The following is a 16,794-nucleotide window of genomic DNA, read 5'->3' as shown; positions in this document are numbered from 1 at the left end:
GTCGCAGTAGGCAGCGGCCCGGCAACAGTTTTCACGGCTCCGGGGCTTGAGGCGGTGATCACGGGGCAATGCCGGGTGGGCGCCGGCTCGTAAATAACAAAACACCACGGGGCAATGCCGGGTAGGCACCGGCCTTTAAGTAGAAGATAAAGCGAGGTGGGCACTCGTACATCAAATACGAGCGCAGCAGATGCCGGGTGGGCACCGGCTGGGCAACGAAAGCGCTTCCAGGCGCAATAAGTAAAATAAAGCGCTCTCTAGCGCTAGGGGCAATCCACAGCGCTCCCAAGCGCTTCAGGGCAGGGAAAAGCGCTCACAGCGCCAATGGGCAGAAATAAAGCGCTCCACAGCGCTAGCAGGCAATTTAAGCGCTCCCAAGCGCTAGGGGCATGAAAGCAAAGCTCCAGCAGGGACTGGAGGCAGGCAGGGGGGCAAGGCAGGGCCAGAGCCAGCACACTGGGTCTCCAGGCAGGGAGACAGTCCAAGTGGCGGTCCTCCTGGCCCCAGCAGCAGCAACAGCCCCCTCTGGCAAGGATCCAAAAGTAGAACAAATTGTAAGGGGACACAGCCCCTTCTTATACTGTAAATTCCTTTGTCTTCAGGGTGCAGGGTGGGGGGAAACCAGTTGCAGCTGGCTTGGGAGTACCCTTGATGGCCCAACCACCCTTTCATTCACTGGGGAGGCTAGGGTCATTAGACACACCACAGGGGGGCGGAGCCAGCATTGTGTGGGGAAAAACCCAGCCCATCCAGGACCCAGGTGCACTCCTCTCACACATCACTCATGCTGATCTCACACTCACCACCGGGCAGACCCATCCAGACTTCCTGGAGCCTGGCATGCCAGCCAGCTCCAGCCAATCACGCTCCAGCACCCTCACTGCACACATACATCAATGTCCAGAAGTAGCACTTCCCTTCTAGACACATACAAGCCGCACATACCATTGCGCAGCATTCATTCTCACAAGTTCATACATACCAAACTCGAGCCTGCACTCCCCACACATCAGGAACTAACATGGACACACACATTCCCCATGCATTCCTATGGGAGGGCAGGCCAGCCATACTACACGCACGCACTTTACTCTGGGGCACAGGGAAAAAGTGCGCCAAGACCCAAAATCACTAACACTGGGTCACAAATAAAAGCAAAAAGATTAGGGGTGAACCTGCCCTAAGGCCCAAGTCCAACAAGGACACACTAAAAGAGCTCCAAGAAATGTCAAAGATGATCCACTGGGACTTGAGCAGGATGTCGGTACTGGGACCTACATGCAGAGTACGACGAGCATGACACACAACTCTTCTGATATATTCAAATACACTATGACCTGCAAGCAAAGGAATACCGTGGGACACAATAGAGGACAGCAGCCCCTTATAGAGTAGGATACTTTGGAATGAAATGCCTTCATAAGCGATTTTATTAACATATCTCATACCTTCGCAACAATAGTCCGCTAAGAACTAAGTGGAAAACAGACTAGGGCCCCATGGAGGACCTGACTTGGAGGCAGCAATAAAAGTAAGCTTAATACTGATACAGCTTAAGGTCCTTCACAGGGTATATCATACTAGATCACGATTGTTCAGAATAGTAAGTGCACCCCCCCCCCCAGCTGTCTAAGATGTGGAGAGGACATACTGGAGGATGATAGTTGCAGCACTAGGGGAGGTTCTGAAGGCTGTCACCCTTTCCACGCCACAGTTCGTGACAGACGTAGACCTGGGGCCGTAGACCCTCTCCAGAAGACAACTTTTATTCAGCGCCCAGGATTTTTGCATAGAAAAAAGAGACATAGCCAGTAAATGGAGAAGCCTTAGTCCCCACACAAAAGCCAGTGGGAGACTGACATGATGCGCTGCATGGAGTCTGAGAGAGTGGTTTATCAGGTGAGGGGCTGCCTGAGGAAATTTCAGAATGTGAGGGGACAGTGGCGAATTCTTCACAATCTGGACTGGCAGACCACAGCTTCTTGGATTGTCCCAACACAAAATGGACAGAGTGGGATAGGTGGGGACGATGGGAGAGATTGGACACTGGGGAACAGGAGGAGGAAATCCAGCCTCCGTGGACATCACTGCTTCTATTACAATGGAAACTCCCTGATAACAATCGTAAAAGACTACTCAGATTAACTGGTAATTGCTACATGTGAAATGGTGGTGCGCTTTTTGTTGTTGTTTTTCCTGTAAAATGAAAGCCAACAAAAAGAGTTTACAAAAAAAAACAACAAGTGTGAGGTTTCTCTATTTGACGGTCATCAGCACATCTGAAGGATAATCAGGAAAAGACGAAAGGGCAGGTCTCACACAACATTTTTGTCACCTTTCACAAGAGAATCTGCTTTCCCTGCCCCCGTGCCAGCAAGTGATATAAGGTGGTGGCATTTTGCTTGGTTTTTTTTTCAGTATCATGTAAATGGAATAGTTGACGTTTAATAAATTGGCATGACTGCAAGGGTAACTGACGAAAATGGTGTGAAGCAATACTTTTGTCTATATATCTAGAGATTGGTTGCAATCTATACAGCCTTAGGGTCTGCACTCTTTGATGCAAATCATGCAGAATTAAAAACCTGAGGCCTCTTTCAGGGTGTCTTGTTACTCTTGATTTACCTGATAACGAGATACTAGCCGAACCAGATTACAGTCCCTTGGGAACTGCATGAGTTCAAGTATTTCGCTTCGTGACTACAAGCAAGCTGCTTAGAATGCTGGTGAACTTACTGTCACAAACTTGTGTGAATTCATACGAAACACTGCTTTCTGCATGTTGTTCCCTGAAATTGCATAATCTGAAATATTTCAAACTCTTCTCAGTAATTACTAAAGACCCCGTTATCAGTTCCTCTAAAAGGGCTGGGGAAGAGGGTTGAACTGCAGTCCGCTTTCACTCAATTTGTAATGGACATGTGGTAGAGGAACCTAAAGAAAGCATCTCCCAACATCTTGGCGCCATTAGAGCACTAGACCAGAGAGCTGTTCTAGTAGATTCTAATCTGTGTAAATATAGGCATTGGACCAGAAGCTAATACATGCTAAATTGGATCTTTTGCAAATATTTATTGTGCTCGCAGCCCTCCACATTTGAAAGTATGTATTTCAGTGGTCATTGTACATAAGTGAAAATAAACAGAGAACATTTGTATCCAGCAGCTTTCCTGATGTATAAAAGAAGGTTACTTATATTATCATTTTATATGCTTACCACTGTAATTACCTCTAAATCTTTTAATAAACGTTTTCACCGCTGCCATTTGTACCTTCAGGTAAATAAAAACAATGCCAAACTGTGGAATAATGTTGGCCACGCTTTAGAGAACGAGAAGAATTATGAGAGAGCTTTGAAATTCTTCATACAGGCTACGCACGTGCAGCCAGGTAAGAGTTGGGTTACTTATCATGTTTCTGAACTTAGTAAGCAAGCAGGTTTCTCCTGATTTTTACCAGACAAAGATAACCTTTCTTACATGTTGGCCAAATTTACAATTTCTATATTGTTCTGGGAAGATGATCTCAGTTAAGGTACTGTCCACTTATTTCTCGCTACAACCATGCCAGTTCAGGAACACAATTAAACACAAAATCTCAGATTGGACAACCCAGTGTGGTAACCAGCTAAGCAGGCTACATCATATGACATACCATAAGAGCCCGCTGAGCTGTTCAGAGCTACCAGCATACTGAAAACCATAAAACTGCACATTTGCCTCTCACACTAAATAATCCACTCCACTCCACTGCTGTGTGCTGCATCCGTAACACAAGAACTGCACCTCGGTGGTCATCACGCACAACATGGGAACACTTCCCATGCGTGTAGCGTGCTGCTCATGAAGGCAAGTACTTCAGCGCCCCACATAGGGGTAGTAAGCGCTATATAAATGCTGCAATACAATACTGTTATGTGTGATGTTTGTACATATATCCTGAAATGAAGTTGAACCTGGTTAATTTTGTTGTGAAAGTAGCTGTGCATCAATTTATCGAGGATCATTTTAGATGTTACACAGGTTTACTATTCCCATAAAAATACCTAAAAGATAGATTAGAACTTGTTGATTACATTCAAAATATGTTTACTAACCCGTTTTTTGTGAAAAAGTGGTGTAATTCCAAAATAAAAATGTAACATTCCTACAGATTGGTGCAGTTATCTGAAGTGAAATTCAGGCTGTTACAATACATCGCTTTTGAGCACTCTCCCTCTTTTAGCTACATTTTTAGGATTTTTAACTATTTGCACACCAGAAGTAAGCTTGCTGTGCTCAGACATTTCATACCACTGTGTGACTTGAATACTGGGAAGATCCTTAATTAGGAGGTGTGCCTCGAATTTTTCAAGTTGGGATTGTTCAAATCTATTTCTGTAATACACCTGCAGGACATGAGGAAGATTTCTTTTTTTTATGCTAATTATTTTATGTAATAAATAAACCTTTTTCCCTGGTATAATACGGTAGTCCGTTTTAGTATTTTTGTATTCAATTTAAAAGTCTCACTGGTCAGGTTTCTATTCTAAATAAAGACATCAACAGCTGGGTACTCCGTGAAAACCATAGCAACCTGGTTGACATTCCTTGGCATCAAACATTCCATGAAAGATCTAAAAGTACTGAGCAAGAGGAATGTGTTTTCGGTTCAATAAAGAATGGAAGATGAGCTAAACCCTTTCTCATTGCGTTCTCCCTTAAATTACTTCCAAATTTAGATGCCCCAATTTAACATTCCCTCGTTTCTCAAACATCATGCGTAAAATACTTAGATGCCACAAAAATCACTGAAAGAACTATTGGTTTTGAAGTATACAAAGGCATGTATTTAGTCATGCTCGTAGTTGGGTATTGGCAGAATGTCTTAAACAAACATGCCTCATAGCGAAGTTTGTCTTGTCTTTATCAAGTTTATTTTAGAAAGCTTATCTGATTTTGAGAGGTAAATCCATATTTACCTCAAGTGCCCCTGGAAAGCCTGGAAGAATGTACTAGACTTTATAGAAAACATCTGTGTTCTCATGACCCTTGTCGATCCATCATTGTGTATCATGTTACATTTAATTTAAAGGATTAGGTGACTTCTCCGTGCTTAGTCTTTAGAGATGATGTTTTTGTATCATTTGTTGACAGCGTGCTTGTACTCAGAGTGGTTTGGTTGCAATTCCTCAAACTGTATTCGCAAAGCTCTTAAAGTGGCAGAGTTAACACATCCGTTAAAGTTGCGATTATTTTCTATGCATTCCTTGCAGTATTTACTCAATTATTTCATGACAGCATCTTAGTTTATACCCTCCCTCCCCAGTGTTCTAAGAATGGTTTTAAACTTGTAGTCTGATAGAGACATCTAGCTGGAGATTCCTTATCTTAGCATCCTCCCAGGCGCCAGACTGGATCCGGATATTTTCCCAGCACTACCTCGGCGCATCGGCAGAAGGCATCAAGCAACTCCGTAGCGACATTGTCTCCCAGATGTGACATCAATGGAGTCCATATAAGCCCTTCATGGACGCACCAAAGTCAGTATCTTCTTTTCTGTGCTAACACGCAGATCCACTCTGCGGTTCTGCCGGCCGTTTTCAGTCTACTTGATGTCTCTCCTCGACAGAGCAGTGTGCATTTCTTCGATGTCCTCAGGTTTAAAGCCTTGTGAGTTCTTTGGTCGACAAATGCCCACCACGGATCCTCACTCGATTTGTATGTGGTGTTTGGATAGCACCACTACTGCCAAGTGTGACTCTTGTCAACAGCTGCAGCAGAAGTCGCACAAGGAACGTTGCATGAAGCTTTTGGCAGCGCGGATGTCAGTCTTTGAAATCTTCTCATCATTCTCGGTCCCCTAAGCGTTCTAGGTACTGACCCCGAAACCAGTTCCAGGATGCTTGTTTCCAGTCCAGGGAAGACCTGGCTTGGCAGTTCGGGCTGGACTGTTCTCATGAGGAACAGGGTTAAGACTGAGTTTCATATGGCTGAGTCTGAACTGGGGTGGCGAAGTGAGCTAAAGAATGATGATGGTTTCAACCCAGTTCTGTGACTGGGGGTGAGTGTCTGAAAAGTTTCAGAGCTCGAGGCATCATCTCCTTGTGTATGCATGTTTCGCCCTAAGTTGGCAGGGTATGCCCAGACATGGGTCTCTTGCTCACTTTACAACTGGACTCAAGCTAGCCTAGCTGATGAGGGGTGTTACCCTGAAACTGGTCCCAGGATGCTTGTTTCCGGTCCAAGGAAGACCAGACTTAGCAGGACTGTTCCCATGAGGAGCAGGGTCAAAATAAAAAAATAAAATACACTTTATAAATAAAGATTGCTTTGCATATGGCTGGGTTTGAACTGGGGTGGCGAATTGAGCTAAAGAAAGATGATGGATTCAACCCAGATCTGTGTCTGGGGGTGAGTGTCTGCTCTGTCCAGAGTCTCCTTGTGTTTGCGTTGTTTGCCCCAAGTTGGCAGGGTATGCCCAGACGTGGGTCCTTTGCTCACTTTGCCACTGGATTCAAGCTAGTGGAGGGGTGTTACCCCGAAACTGGTCACAGGATGCTTGTTTCCAGTCCAGGCTGGACTGTTCCCATGCAGAATGGTGTCACGACTGATTTGCATATGGCTTGGTCTGAACTGTGGTGGTGAAGTGAGCTAAAGAACGATGATAGATTCAACCCGGATCTGTGACTGGGGGTGAGTTTCTGAAAAGTTTCAGTGCCCCTTTCATCATCCGCTTGCGTTTGCATTATTTCTGCCAGCCATTCTTTTCATCCTGGCAGTCTCCTTCTTTTTAATTTTTCCTTCCTGGTGGCCTTTCCATGTACTGTTATTCTTTGCTTTTCATGCTGCTGCCTGCTGGCATCCTTCCTCAGCCAGTGGCATTGGTTCTTGGCTGGTTGCCCTTGTTCTATAGTGGGCACTGCCTTCCATTTCTTATTCTTAGGAGGCATTATCTTGCTGTTAACTACCTTTGTCTTTCTGTCTCCACCTCAGTTCCTGCCATAACGTCTTCTTTGACAGTTTCACATATTATTTCTGCCCTCCCTAAGTTACCTCTATTCTTGTAGTACCCTTTGTTCCTCCACTTCCCGTCCTCCCACTCACTAGCAGAGGAAGTGCGTTGCCTTTTGGAGGAGTGGATATACTTTTGCTGTACCCTGTATGACTTCTGGGTTTACCGGAATATCTATGTATTTTATATGCATATTTATCCTCATATACCTTTATCTTGGATGTATATATCTCTGCCTGTATATACCTATCTTTTAAATGGATCTCTTGTAGATGTCTTTCACTTCAGATATATATTTGTGTGCGTTTTGCACATCTGATCATCTGGCCTTCTATATGATGTACGTCACTGCATTTTACGTACACCATTCTTGGTGACCTAGTTCAACCTTCTTGGGTGTACTTGTCTGTTTCCTTCCTTCCTTCCTTCTCATCAATGAGCATCTCCGTTGCATATTTCCGGTGGATGCCTTATATATCTATCAAAGTTCTCACTATAAGAGCGTTTTCTTTACCATTCTTGTTTTATTCTAGCCATGCTCTTCAGCATTTATTGTTCTCCATCATTCTATAATTGGAGGGCCCTTGTTTCATATCTGTTCTCAGGATAGTTTCCTCGACGATTGTTGGGTGCTCTTTATTCGTTCTATGTGTTTGCGGCGACTGAGTACACTGTGTATTCTCTTTCCATTTGGTTTTGAGCCTGGACTCTATGGACTATTGTCCTTGGTCCCTCTGCATTCCTTGATCTTAGGTTGCATCCCTTTTGGTGTTGCCTCTCTTACTGATTCACTTCCGTGTTCTTACTGTCTTATACCTTTCTACTCCATCAGGGCTGCCATAGTCCTTCTTGGAGATTGGTCCTCGCTGTGAGCATCTTGCTTCACCTATCATTTTCAGATAGTTTAGTCCCTTTTTATCCTTGGGCCCACCGTTTCCTATTGGGGATCTTTGGTGAAGTCCGTTCGCAGCCCCTTCTTCGAGGATGATATTGCTTGGGTATTTGATTCTAAGATAAGGAATCTGGGACTAGATGTCTCTATCAGATGGACAAGTTACTTACCTTCGGTAGCACCATATCTGGTAGAGACAGGATCTTGCTGCAGATTCCTCATCGGCCCACCCATCCTCCTCGCTCTGCGAACTGAGGGCCTTGTTATCTCCTGGATTCCCTCTTTGCATTCTACTTATGTTCTTTCATTCTGTACTTGTTGATAAAATAACTTTTCCCCTTTTGGTACACTGTCTCCAGAGGCTGTTTATCTACGTGGCTCCGTGTTGTAAGCACAGAAATAGTCACAAAAGAAACTGATGTCGGGGTGGGCTTATATGGACTCCGTTACTGCCACATATGGGAGACAACGTCGCTATGGAGTCACTCGACACTAGGGGGATTATAAGATGAGGAATCATGTCTCTACCAGTTAAGACGTTACTAAAGGTAAGTAGCTTGTCCAACTTCTACTAATTTCCCTCATTAGGAAGCCACTGAATGTAGATAACATGCAACTGAGAGAAAACACTTGTACGGTGTGCCAGAACATTTCTATTTGTAAGAGATGCAGTTCCATAATTGACTTTTATGCGACACAGAAGATAATTCATCAGGAGTTGTTTTTCTGATGCTCAAGGATTGTAGCTTCCGATTCCTCTTGGTTTTACAGAATACAGAATGCAGAGGGTGGCTTGTTTTAACGCAGGATGAAGGTGTATGGAATTGAAATGTTATATTTGTTTTGTTATATTGACATTAAACAGTTAGGAAATGACCGCAAGATGGCATGTCAGATACGCATGAAAACCGAAATGAATCATACAGTTAATCAGTTAATTCGTTTTCTGGATACTCGCAGTCAGATTTTTGGGGGAGGCTAAAAGGGCAGCGGTTTAGTTTTTACTTGTATGAAGTGCTCCGCTTTTTATTTTACTACAGTTCTTCTAAAAAAACTGAACTAGGCTTGTGATTTCCCAGTTACGAACTGATTATGAGTCTAACCAAGTTTAGTGTGTTTTCAGAAGCATTTCTCCAACCGGCAAGAGTTGGGGTGTTTTCATTTCACGTCCTTTGCTTGGTTTTAGAATTCGGATTGACCGTTATCTTGTAGCGGTTCAGATTGACTTTTTTGAAGCCTGTCCTTAGCTATGACCTCTAAGGTTCGTCCACATACATTTGATTGCGTTTTTGCTGGGAAAATTCTGAGAAATAAAGGTGATCTCCTTGCTATGTAAATACTTTGGGTGTTAGTTACTGTACATATAGCTTTTTTTTTAGGTCTCGCCTGTCGATGCGCATGCGCATCGAGCTTGCGAGCCTATTGCGGCTTAAACAAGCTTTAACTAAGAAGCAAGGAATCGTGGCGATTCCTTGCAGTGCCCGTGACTTTTAAGCTCAATGCGCATGTGCATTGAGCTTAAAAGCGCGTGCACATGCCCCCAGCCGCCTGGATGTCTTTTCCCTCAGCCGCACTCCTCCCACACCCCCGCTCCGCCCCCTCCCCTGTCTGCCGTGTCGCATTTCTTCAGGGCACTTTCTCCACGGCCGCCAGGCCACATCAAAGGCTTCCCCAGCACTGCCCCACCCATCAATCACCATCCCACTGCCACCCCCCTCCCTCTCCATATGGTGCGCTCTGCCTCAGGCCTCTCTAACTCGGCCCCCTCCTCTGCCCGTCGTGTCGCATTTCTCCTCCCCCCTCCCCTACTCTTCCTTACCTCCGTCTTGTTTATTTTAAACATTTGCACGACTTCAGTGTTTGCCTTCCTCTCGTCGCAATTTGTTTTGAACAGTAATTGCCGATGAAGTGCCTCAAATCAAGTTTGCTTTTCTCTTGTTTTTTTTTTATCACGTCTTTCCGCATCTCAGCTTGCTGCCCCCTCCCCACTCTCTCTCCCAGAACACCCCCCCTCAAGCCCCCTCCCCTGCCCGCCGTGTCGCATTTCTTTTCTCCTCTTTGCCGCTCTCCCTGCTCCGCCCCCTGTACCCGCCCCCTCCCCACTCTCTCTCCCAGCACACCTCCCCCTCCAGCCCCCTCCCCTGCCCGCCGTGTCGCATTTCTTTTCTCCTCTCCTCATGTTTACAACATGGTATGTTTCCCCTATCAGTGCTGGGGGGGCTAGGGTGGCACCCCTGTGTCCCAAGTGTTCTCTGTCGGGAGCCTGCATGTTTCTCCCCACTCGGTGGCATGCACGGACTGCACGGATGCACCCAGCTCGCCTGCCTGCAGTGTGAGTGGAGGCCATTAATAATCCCGGGGCGTGCACCCATTGCACTCAGCGATGACTTCATTCCCAGGGCCACCCGGTCGATGGCAGATGCACGCACTGCATTTCAATGCGCACCACTGGAAGGCAGCCCTCGAGCATGAGCACACCCCGACCTGACCGCATGCAGACGCCAAACCCAACTACCCCCAAAGCAGAGAATGCACTCCCAATATCCACCGGCCACTTTTCCTTCTTACGTTATTATGCATACATCTGAAAGAAACAGGTTAGTATTAGATTCCTTACCTTAGAATATCCCCAGGCGTCAGTCTGGATCCGGAAACTTTTGCGTAGCAGTACCCCTGCGCGTCGGTAGGCGTCGTCTGCAGGCGTCCCCTGCGGCTCCGCGTCGTCGGCGTCGTGCGCCGTGATGACGTCGCTGGAGTATATAGACGCCGCCTCCGCGCGCTGACGTCAGTTCTTCTTTTTTCCGCGCCAGTTAGCGCAGATCCGAAGAGCAGTACTCCGGTCTTTTGACCAAGTTTTTTGTTAACTTCTTTACGGTGCCGGTAGGATGCCCGGTTTCAAGAGTTGTGACGAGTGCGACCGCATGATGTCGGTCACCGACCACCATCGACTCTGCCTCCGGTGTCTGGGCGCGGACCACGACGTGGAGTCCTGCGTCGACTGTCGGGCCTTGACTGGAAAAGCTAGGCGGGAGCGGTCCCGCAAGCTTCTCGAACTCCGGTTGTCGGCCCCGCGTCGAGAGCGGTCCCGGTCCGGTCGGAGGTCGAGGGAGCGGTCGAGGGAGCGGTCGCGGAGCCGCCATGGGCGCTCCGGGAGTCGCCACCATTCCTCCGGCTCGTCAGGTGAGCACAAGAAGTCGGGGCGTCGCCATCGCACCCCCGACTCCCCCCGACGCCCGCGTGCTGCGGCCGGGGGCTCGGGTGACCCCACCCCCGCGGTCCCGCATGGGTCGCCGACGCCGTCTGCCCCACACCTGTCGGTCCCTGGGGCAGGCGCGTCGCGTGAGGAGATCGAGGCCTTCCTCATTGCTATGAGGGCGAGGTCTTCTCCGGCGGGGCCTTCGGCGCCTGCGGGCCCGTCGGTCCCGTCTGGGGGCCCGAGCGGTTCGGGTGCTCCTGCCCCGGCGCCGCCGGTGGCTCCGGCCCCGGCGCCGCTGGTTCCCTCTGGTTCGTCGCCGGCTGGTCTCCCGGCCTCTCCGGCGTCGGTTCCTGTGGGCCAGCCCATGGTACCGCCCCCGCGTGGTGCAGCGACTCCGCCGTCGGCTCCGGCCGGCGTCGGGTCCCCGGCACCGACGCCGCGCGGCGCCACCCCCCTTTCCTCCCCGACTCCGGACTCGGAGCCGGACCGGCGTCGGCCGACGCCGGACCCGACGCCGATGGGGCCTGTTGACCCCGATGTCTATATCGTCGACCCAGAATATGGGTATGACGAGGAGGAGTATGGAGAGGGTTGGGAGGGGTCTGAGGACCCTCTATCCCGTGCCTGCCAGTACGATGTGGACTGGGTAGGTGATCTGGGTGATGCCAGTGGCCTGGACGAGTCGCCCAACCCTGGGTTTGTCTCTCCGTCCCCTGTGGCGTCCGAGGCGGGTGCTGCCTATTCGGTGGTCCTGATGAGGGCTGCCAAGGCCTTACACCTTGAGCTCCCCGTCGCGAAGGTCAAACCGAATATCCTGACGGAAGTTTTTAAACCGCAGTCATGCCCCCAGGAGCCTCTGCTGCCGTTTAATGAGGCCCTGACGGATGTCCTTCTGGGCACCTGGTCCAGGCCCGCCTCTGGTGCGCCGGTTGACCGGAACGTTGCCAGGCGTCACCGTCCCTGCGCGGACGACCCTGCCTTCCTGTCCACCCATCCCTCCCCGGAGAGTCTGGTGATCCAGGCCTCCACTTCGCAGTCCGCATTTCCGTCGGCTCCGCCCGACCGGGAATCAAAGAGGTACGACCAATTCGGAAAGAAAGTGTTTTCCTCTTTGAGTGCTGGGCTGCGGTCTTGTAACACCGCGTGCCTCTTGGGCCGCTACACCCACTCCCTGTGGGATACGGTCGAGGAGTGTTTGCCGCAATGCCCCCAGGAAGTGCGGGACAAGCTCACCCGGGCCTTTGTTGAAGGCCGGGATGCGGCGCGGTACTCGATCCGTTGTGGTCTGGACACCACGGACTCACTGGGACGGGCCATGTCCACTACGGTGGCGATTCGTCGCCATGCCTGGCTGAGATCTGCCAACTTCTCACCAGACGTCCAAAATACGCTTATGGACATGCCATTTGATGGCAGTCGCCTATTTGGTGACAAAGCGGACCACGCGCTGGAGCGCTTCAAGGACTCCAGGGTCACGGCCAAGTCCTTGGGTCTCTCGACCCAGACCCAGCGCCAGCAGACGGGTTCGTTTCGGCCCTTTCGTGGCCAAGGGAGAGGAGGTCCCACACGTGCTGCCAGCCACGCGGCGCAGAGCGCTCCCCAGCGCGGTGGCGCCCGTGGTTTCCGCCGTGGTGGCGGTAGAGGCCAGCGTCGTGGTCAGTCCACGCCTCCCTCCGCTGCGGCATCCAAGCCTTCCTAGTCCGAGCTTTCGGGCTCACGTGACGCCAGTGGGTGGCAGGGTTCGCCATCACCACTCCCGCTGGCGCGCGATAACATCGGACAGGTGGGTGCTGCAGCTTGTCCGAAGGGGCTATGCCCTCCCCTTCGAGTCCACTCCTCCAGCCATGCCACCGCAGAACCACCGTGTGTCGGGGGACCACTTGACACTTCTGCAGGAGGAAGTTACGGCCCTCTTGGCCAAGGGGGCCATCGAGCGCGTTCCTGGGCCAGAAGTAGGGTGTGGTTGCTACTCCCACTACTTTCTGGTACCCAAGAAGGACAAGGGAGGCCTGCGTCCTATCTTGGATCTACGGAACGTCAACGGCTTCCTCCGGAAGGAGAAGTTCAAGATGTTGACTTTGGCTCAGGTCTTGGCTGCTCTAGACCCACACGACTGGATGGTAGCGTTGGACTTGCAGGATGCGTACTTTCACATCCCCGTCCTGCCGGCCCACCGGCGTTACCTGCGGTTCACGGTAGGCCACGAGCATTTTCAGTTTATCGTGCTCCCATTCGGCCTTACCAGCGCCCCACGGGTTTTCACGAAAGTGATGGCGGTGGTCGCAGCTCATCTGCGCCGGTTAGGGGTTTCAGTCTTCCCCTACCTCGACGACTGGCTGTTGAAGGCGGGCTCGCCCCAGACAGTCGTCCACCACCTTCAGATGACGGCAGACCTCCTGCACGAGTTGGGGTTTTCCATCAATGTGCCGAAATCACACCTGTGTCCCTCTCAAAAGCTCCCTTTCATCGGAGCGGTTCTCGACTCGGCGCAGTTTCGGGTTTATCCCCCGGAACGGCGGGTCCGGGATATTCAGGCTCTGATTCCCATCTTTCAGCCGTTATCCCGGGTTTCGGTCAGGTTGACGCTGCGGCTTCTGGGGCTGATGGCCTCCTGCATCCTTCTGGTGCATCACGCCAGATGGCGGATGCGGGCTCTGCAGTGGGACCTGAAGTTTCAGTGGGCCCAGCATCAGGGCAACCTATCCGACCATGTCCTGATCTCGGAGGGCACTGCGAGACAGTTGCAGTGGTGGCTTACAGACCGCGATTGGGTCAGGGGCAGATCCCTCTCCCTTCCCCAGCCGGAGCACGTGGTTGTGACGGACGCGTCCCTCCAAGGCTGGGGTGGCCACTTGGGAGAGGCGGAGATCAGAGGCCTCTGGTCTCCGGCGGAGTCCCGGCTCCATATCAACATGTTGGAGCTGCGGGCGATTCGCCTGGCACTGAAGGCATTCCTCCCCTTTGTCAACGGGAGTGTAGTGCAGGTGTTCACGGACAACACCACCGCCATGTGGTACTGCAACAAACAGGGCGGTGTGGGGTCGTGGACCCTTTGCCAAGAGGCTCTGCGCCTCTGGCAATGGCTGGAACGTCAGGGCGTGACTCTGACGGTTCAACACCTGGCAGGTTCTCTGAACGCCAGGGCGGACGAACTCAGCCGTCGGTGCTCGGTGGATCACGAATGGCGTCTGAACTCGGATGTGGCGAGAGGCCTCTTTCAGCAATGGGGAGAGCCTTGGTTAGATCTATTCGCCACAGAAGAGAACGCGCAATGTCATCAGTTCTGCGCGTTGGAGTTTCCAAGACGGCACTCGCTCGGCGACGCCTTTCGGCGCGAGTGGAGTTGCGGTCTGTTGTACGCCTTTCCGCCTATACCACTTCTGCCCAGAGTGCTGAAGAAGATCAGGCGCGACCGGGCCCAAGTTATCCTTGTGGCTCCGGACTGGGCTCGAAGGTACTGGTATCCCGAGCTACTCAGCATGACAGTCGGTCCCTCGATCCGCCTGCCCCTTCTGGAGGACCTTCTGTCGCAGCAGCAGGGGACGGTCCTCCACCCGAACCTGTCCAGTCTCCACCTCCATGCGTGGAGATTGAGCGGCGACAGTTGAGGCCATTTGACTTGCCTCCTGCAGTCTGTGATGTCATTCTGGCAGCCAGGCGTCCCTCCACAAAGTCGGTATACGCCTGCCGGTGGAACAGATTTGTGGCATGGTGCACAGCAAAGGCTGTGGATCCCCTTTCTGCCCCTCTATCTGGGGTTCTCCTCTTCCTCCTTTCCCTTGCCCAGCAGGGCTCTGCTCTGGGCACTATCAAGGGCTATCTTTCTGCCCTTTCCGCCTTCTTGAGGCTACCTGATCAGCCATCTTTGTTCAAGTCCCCTATTGTGTTAAGATTCTTAAAGGGCATCACGCACATGTATCCTCCAGCTCCGTTCGTGATGCCTCAGTGGGACTTGAACCTGGTTTTGACTTTCCTGATGTGCGCTCCCTTTGAGCCCCTTCATTCCTGTCCTCTCCGTCTTCTCACCTTAAAGACGGCCTTCCTGGTAGCCATCGCCTCTGCCAGGAGAGTGAGTGAGCTCCAGGCTCTTTCTGTTCAACCTCCTTTCTTGTCTGTTCATCCTGATAAGGTGGTTCTTCGGACCAGACCTTCTTTCCTGCCCAAGGTAGTCTCTGCTTTTCACATTGGGCAGTCCATCACCTTGCCCTCCTTCTTCCCGCCTCCGCATCCTTCAAAGGATGAAGAGCGGCTCCATCGTCTGGACCCACAACGTGCGCTTTCATTCTATATGGATCGCACACGCCAGTTCCGGGTGGATGACCAACTGTTTGTTGGCTACGTGGGTGAGAAGAAGGGAAGGGCGGTACAGAAACGGACCATCTCTCGGTGGGTCGTCCTGTGCATCAAAGCATGCTACTCTTTGGCTCGGAAGGAGCCTCCTGTTGGGCTGAGGGCCCATTCCACTCGGGCCACGGCGGCTACTACTGCCCTGGGCCGGGGAGTCCCTTTGCAGGACATTTGCCAGGCGGCCACGTGGGCCTCGCTGCACACCTTTGCGAGGCACTACTGCCTGGACAGTCAAGTCCGGAGGGATGGCTTCTTTGGCCGTTCGGTCCTCCAGGACTTTCTGGTGTAGGTTGTATTGGTTCGCAGACCCACCACCGGGGTTGGTATTGCTGGGGTATCTATTCTAAGGTAAGGAATCTAATACTAACCTGTTTCTTTCAGATGAACAAGTTACTTACCTTCGGTAACGATATATCTGTAAGAAACAGTAGTTAGTATTAGATTCCTTACCGCCCCGCCCATCCTCCCCGTTCTGCGAACTGATACCTAGGGTTAGGGACATCCCTTTCAGGGCCCTAGTTTCAAATGGCACCAGTGTTGGTTCTCACATGGCTCTGCGTGTTCTGGCGCGGAAAAGCTGTGTGCAAAGAACTGACGTCAGCGCGCGGAGGCGGCGTCTATATACTCCAGCGACGTCATCACGGCGCACGACGCCGACGACGCGGAGCCGCAGGGGACGCCTGCAGACGACGCCTACCGACGCGCAGGGGTACTGCTACGCAAAAGTTTCCGGATCCAGACTGACGCCTGGGGATATTCTAAGGTAAGGAATCTAATACTAACTACTGTTTCTTACAGATATATCGTTACCGAAGGTAAGTAACTTGTTCAACGGCGCATGTTCTGAATGTAGGTTTGCAGGATTGTTTCTGAGGCATGGTTAGCAGTGCATTATTTGTTGGAAATGTTGTGGCGGTTTCTGTCTGGTAACTTTGCATCCAACAACTTACTAATGCAATAGGTCTTGCATTTGCGAGAGTTAAACCTATTGGTATTGTAATTGACAATGCCTTTTATTTACGTTTTAAAAACCAACACAAATAAAAGGCAGTGCCATTTACAATGCCAATGGCTCAAACTCTAACAACTGCGAGACCTATTGGCTATGCCAATGCTTGTTTTAAGTATGCTGCAGACTCTATGGTTTCACTAGAGGTGAAACTCCTGTAGAATAATAGGTTTAGTGAAATGAACCGTCAACTTTCTTATATGTGGTTTAAAAAAATAATATATAAATTACTAATTTTTGAGTTTACCGAGTTTCAGAATCTCACCAATCGGGGACATTTTAGGACACCTTCAATCAAGTATAATCAGCATCATATTTGCTCTAATGGTAATGATCTGGTCAGTGCTCGCTATACTT

The 16,794-nt window shown here is 50.5% G+C and overlaps 1 protein-coding gene across 2 annotated transcripts in view; it reads left to right on the top strand.

The window, feature by feature from the left end:
• Positions 1–16,794, top strand: part of TMTC3 (transmembrane O-mannosyltransferase targeting cadherins 3) — a 425,295-nt gene that overhangs the window by 245,370 nt on the left and 163,131 nt on the right. For both annotated transcript variants that reach the window (XM_078678861.1, XM_078678865.1), the window contains exon 10: positions 3,279–3,390. In XM_078678861.1, coding sequence (XP_078534987.1) covers positions 3,279–3,390 — 112 coding nt within the window. The remainder of the gene's footprint in view (positions 1–3,278; positions 3,391–16,794) is intronic.

The sequence above is a fragment of the Lissotriton helveticus genome, chromosome 1_1, assembly GCF_964261635.1.
Source record: "Lissotriton helveticus chromosome 1_1, aLisHel1.1, whole genome shotgun sequence".
Classification (NCBI taxonomy): Eukaryota; Metazoa; Chordata; class Amphibia; order Caudata; family Salamandridae; genus Lissotriton; species Lissotriton helveticus.
Note: the sequence above shows the minus strand (reverse complement) of the source record. Positions and strands in the feature narration are given on the sequence as shown.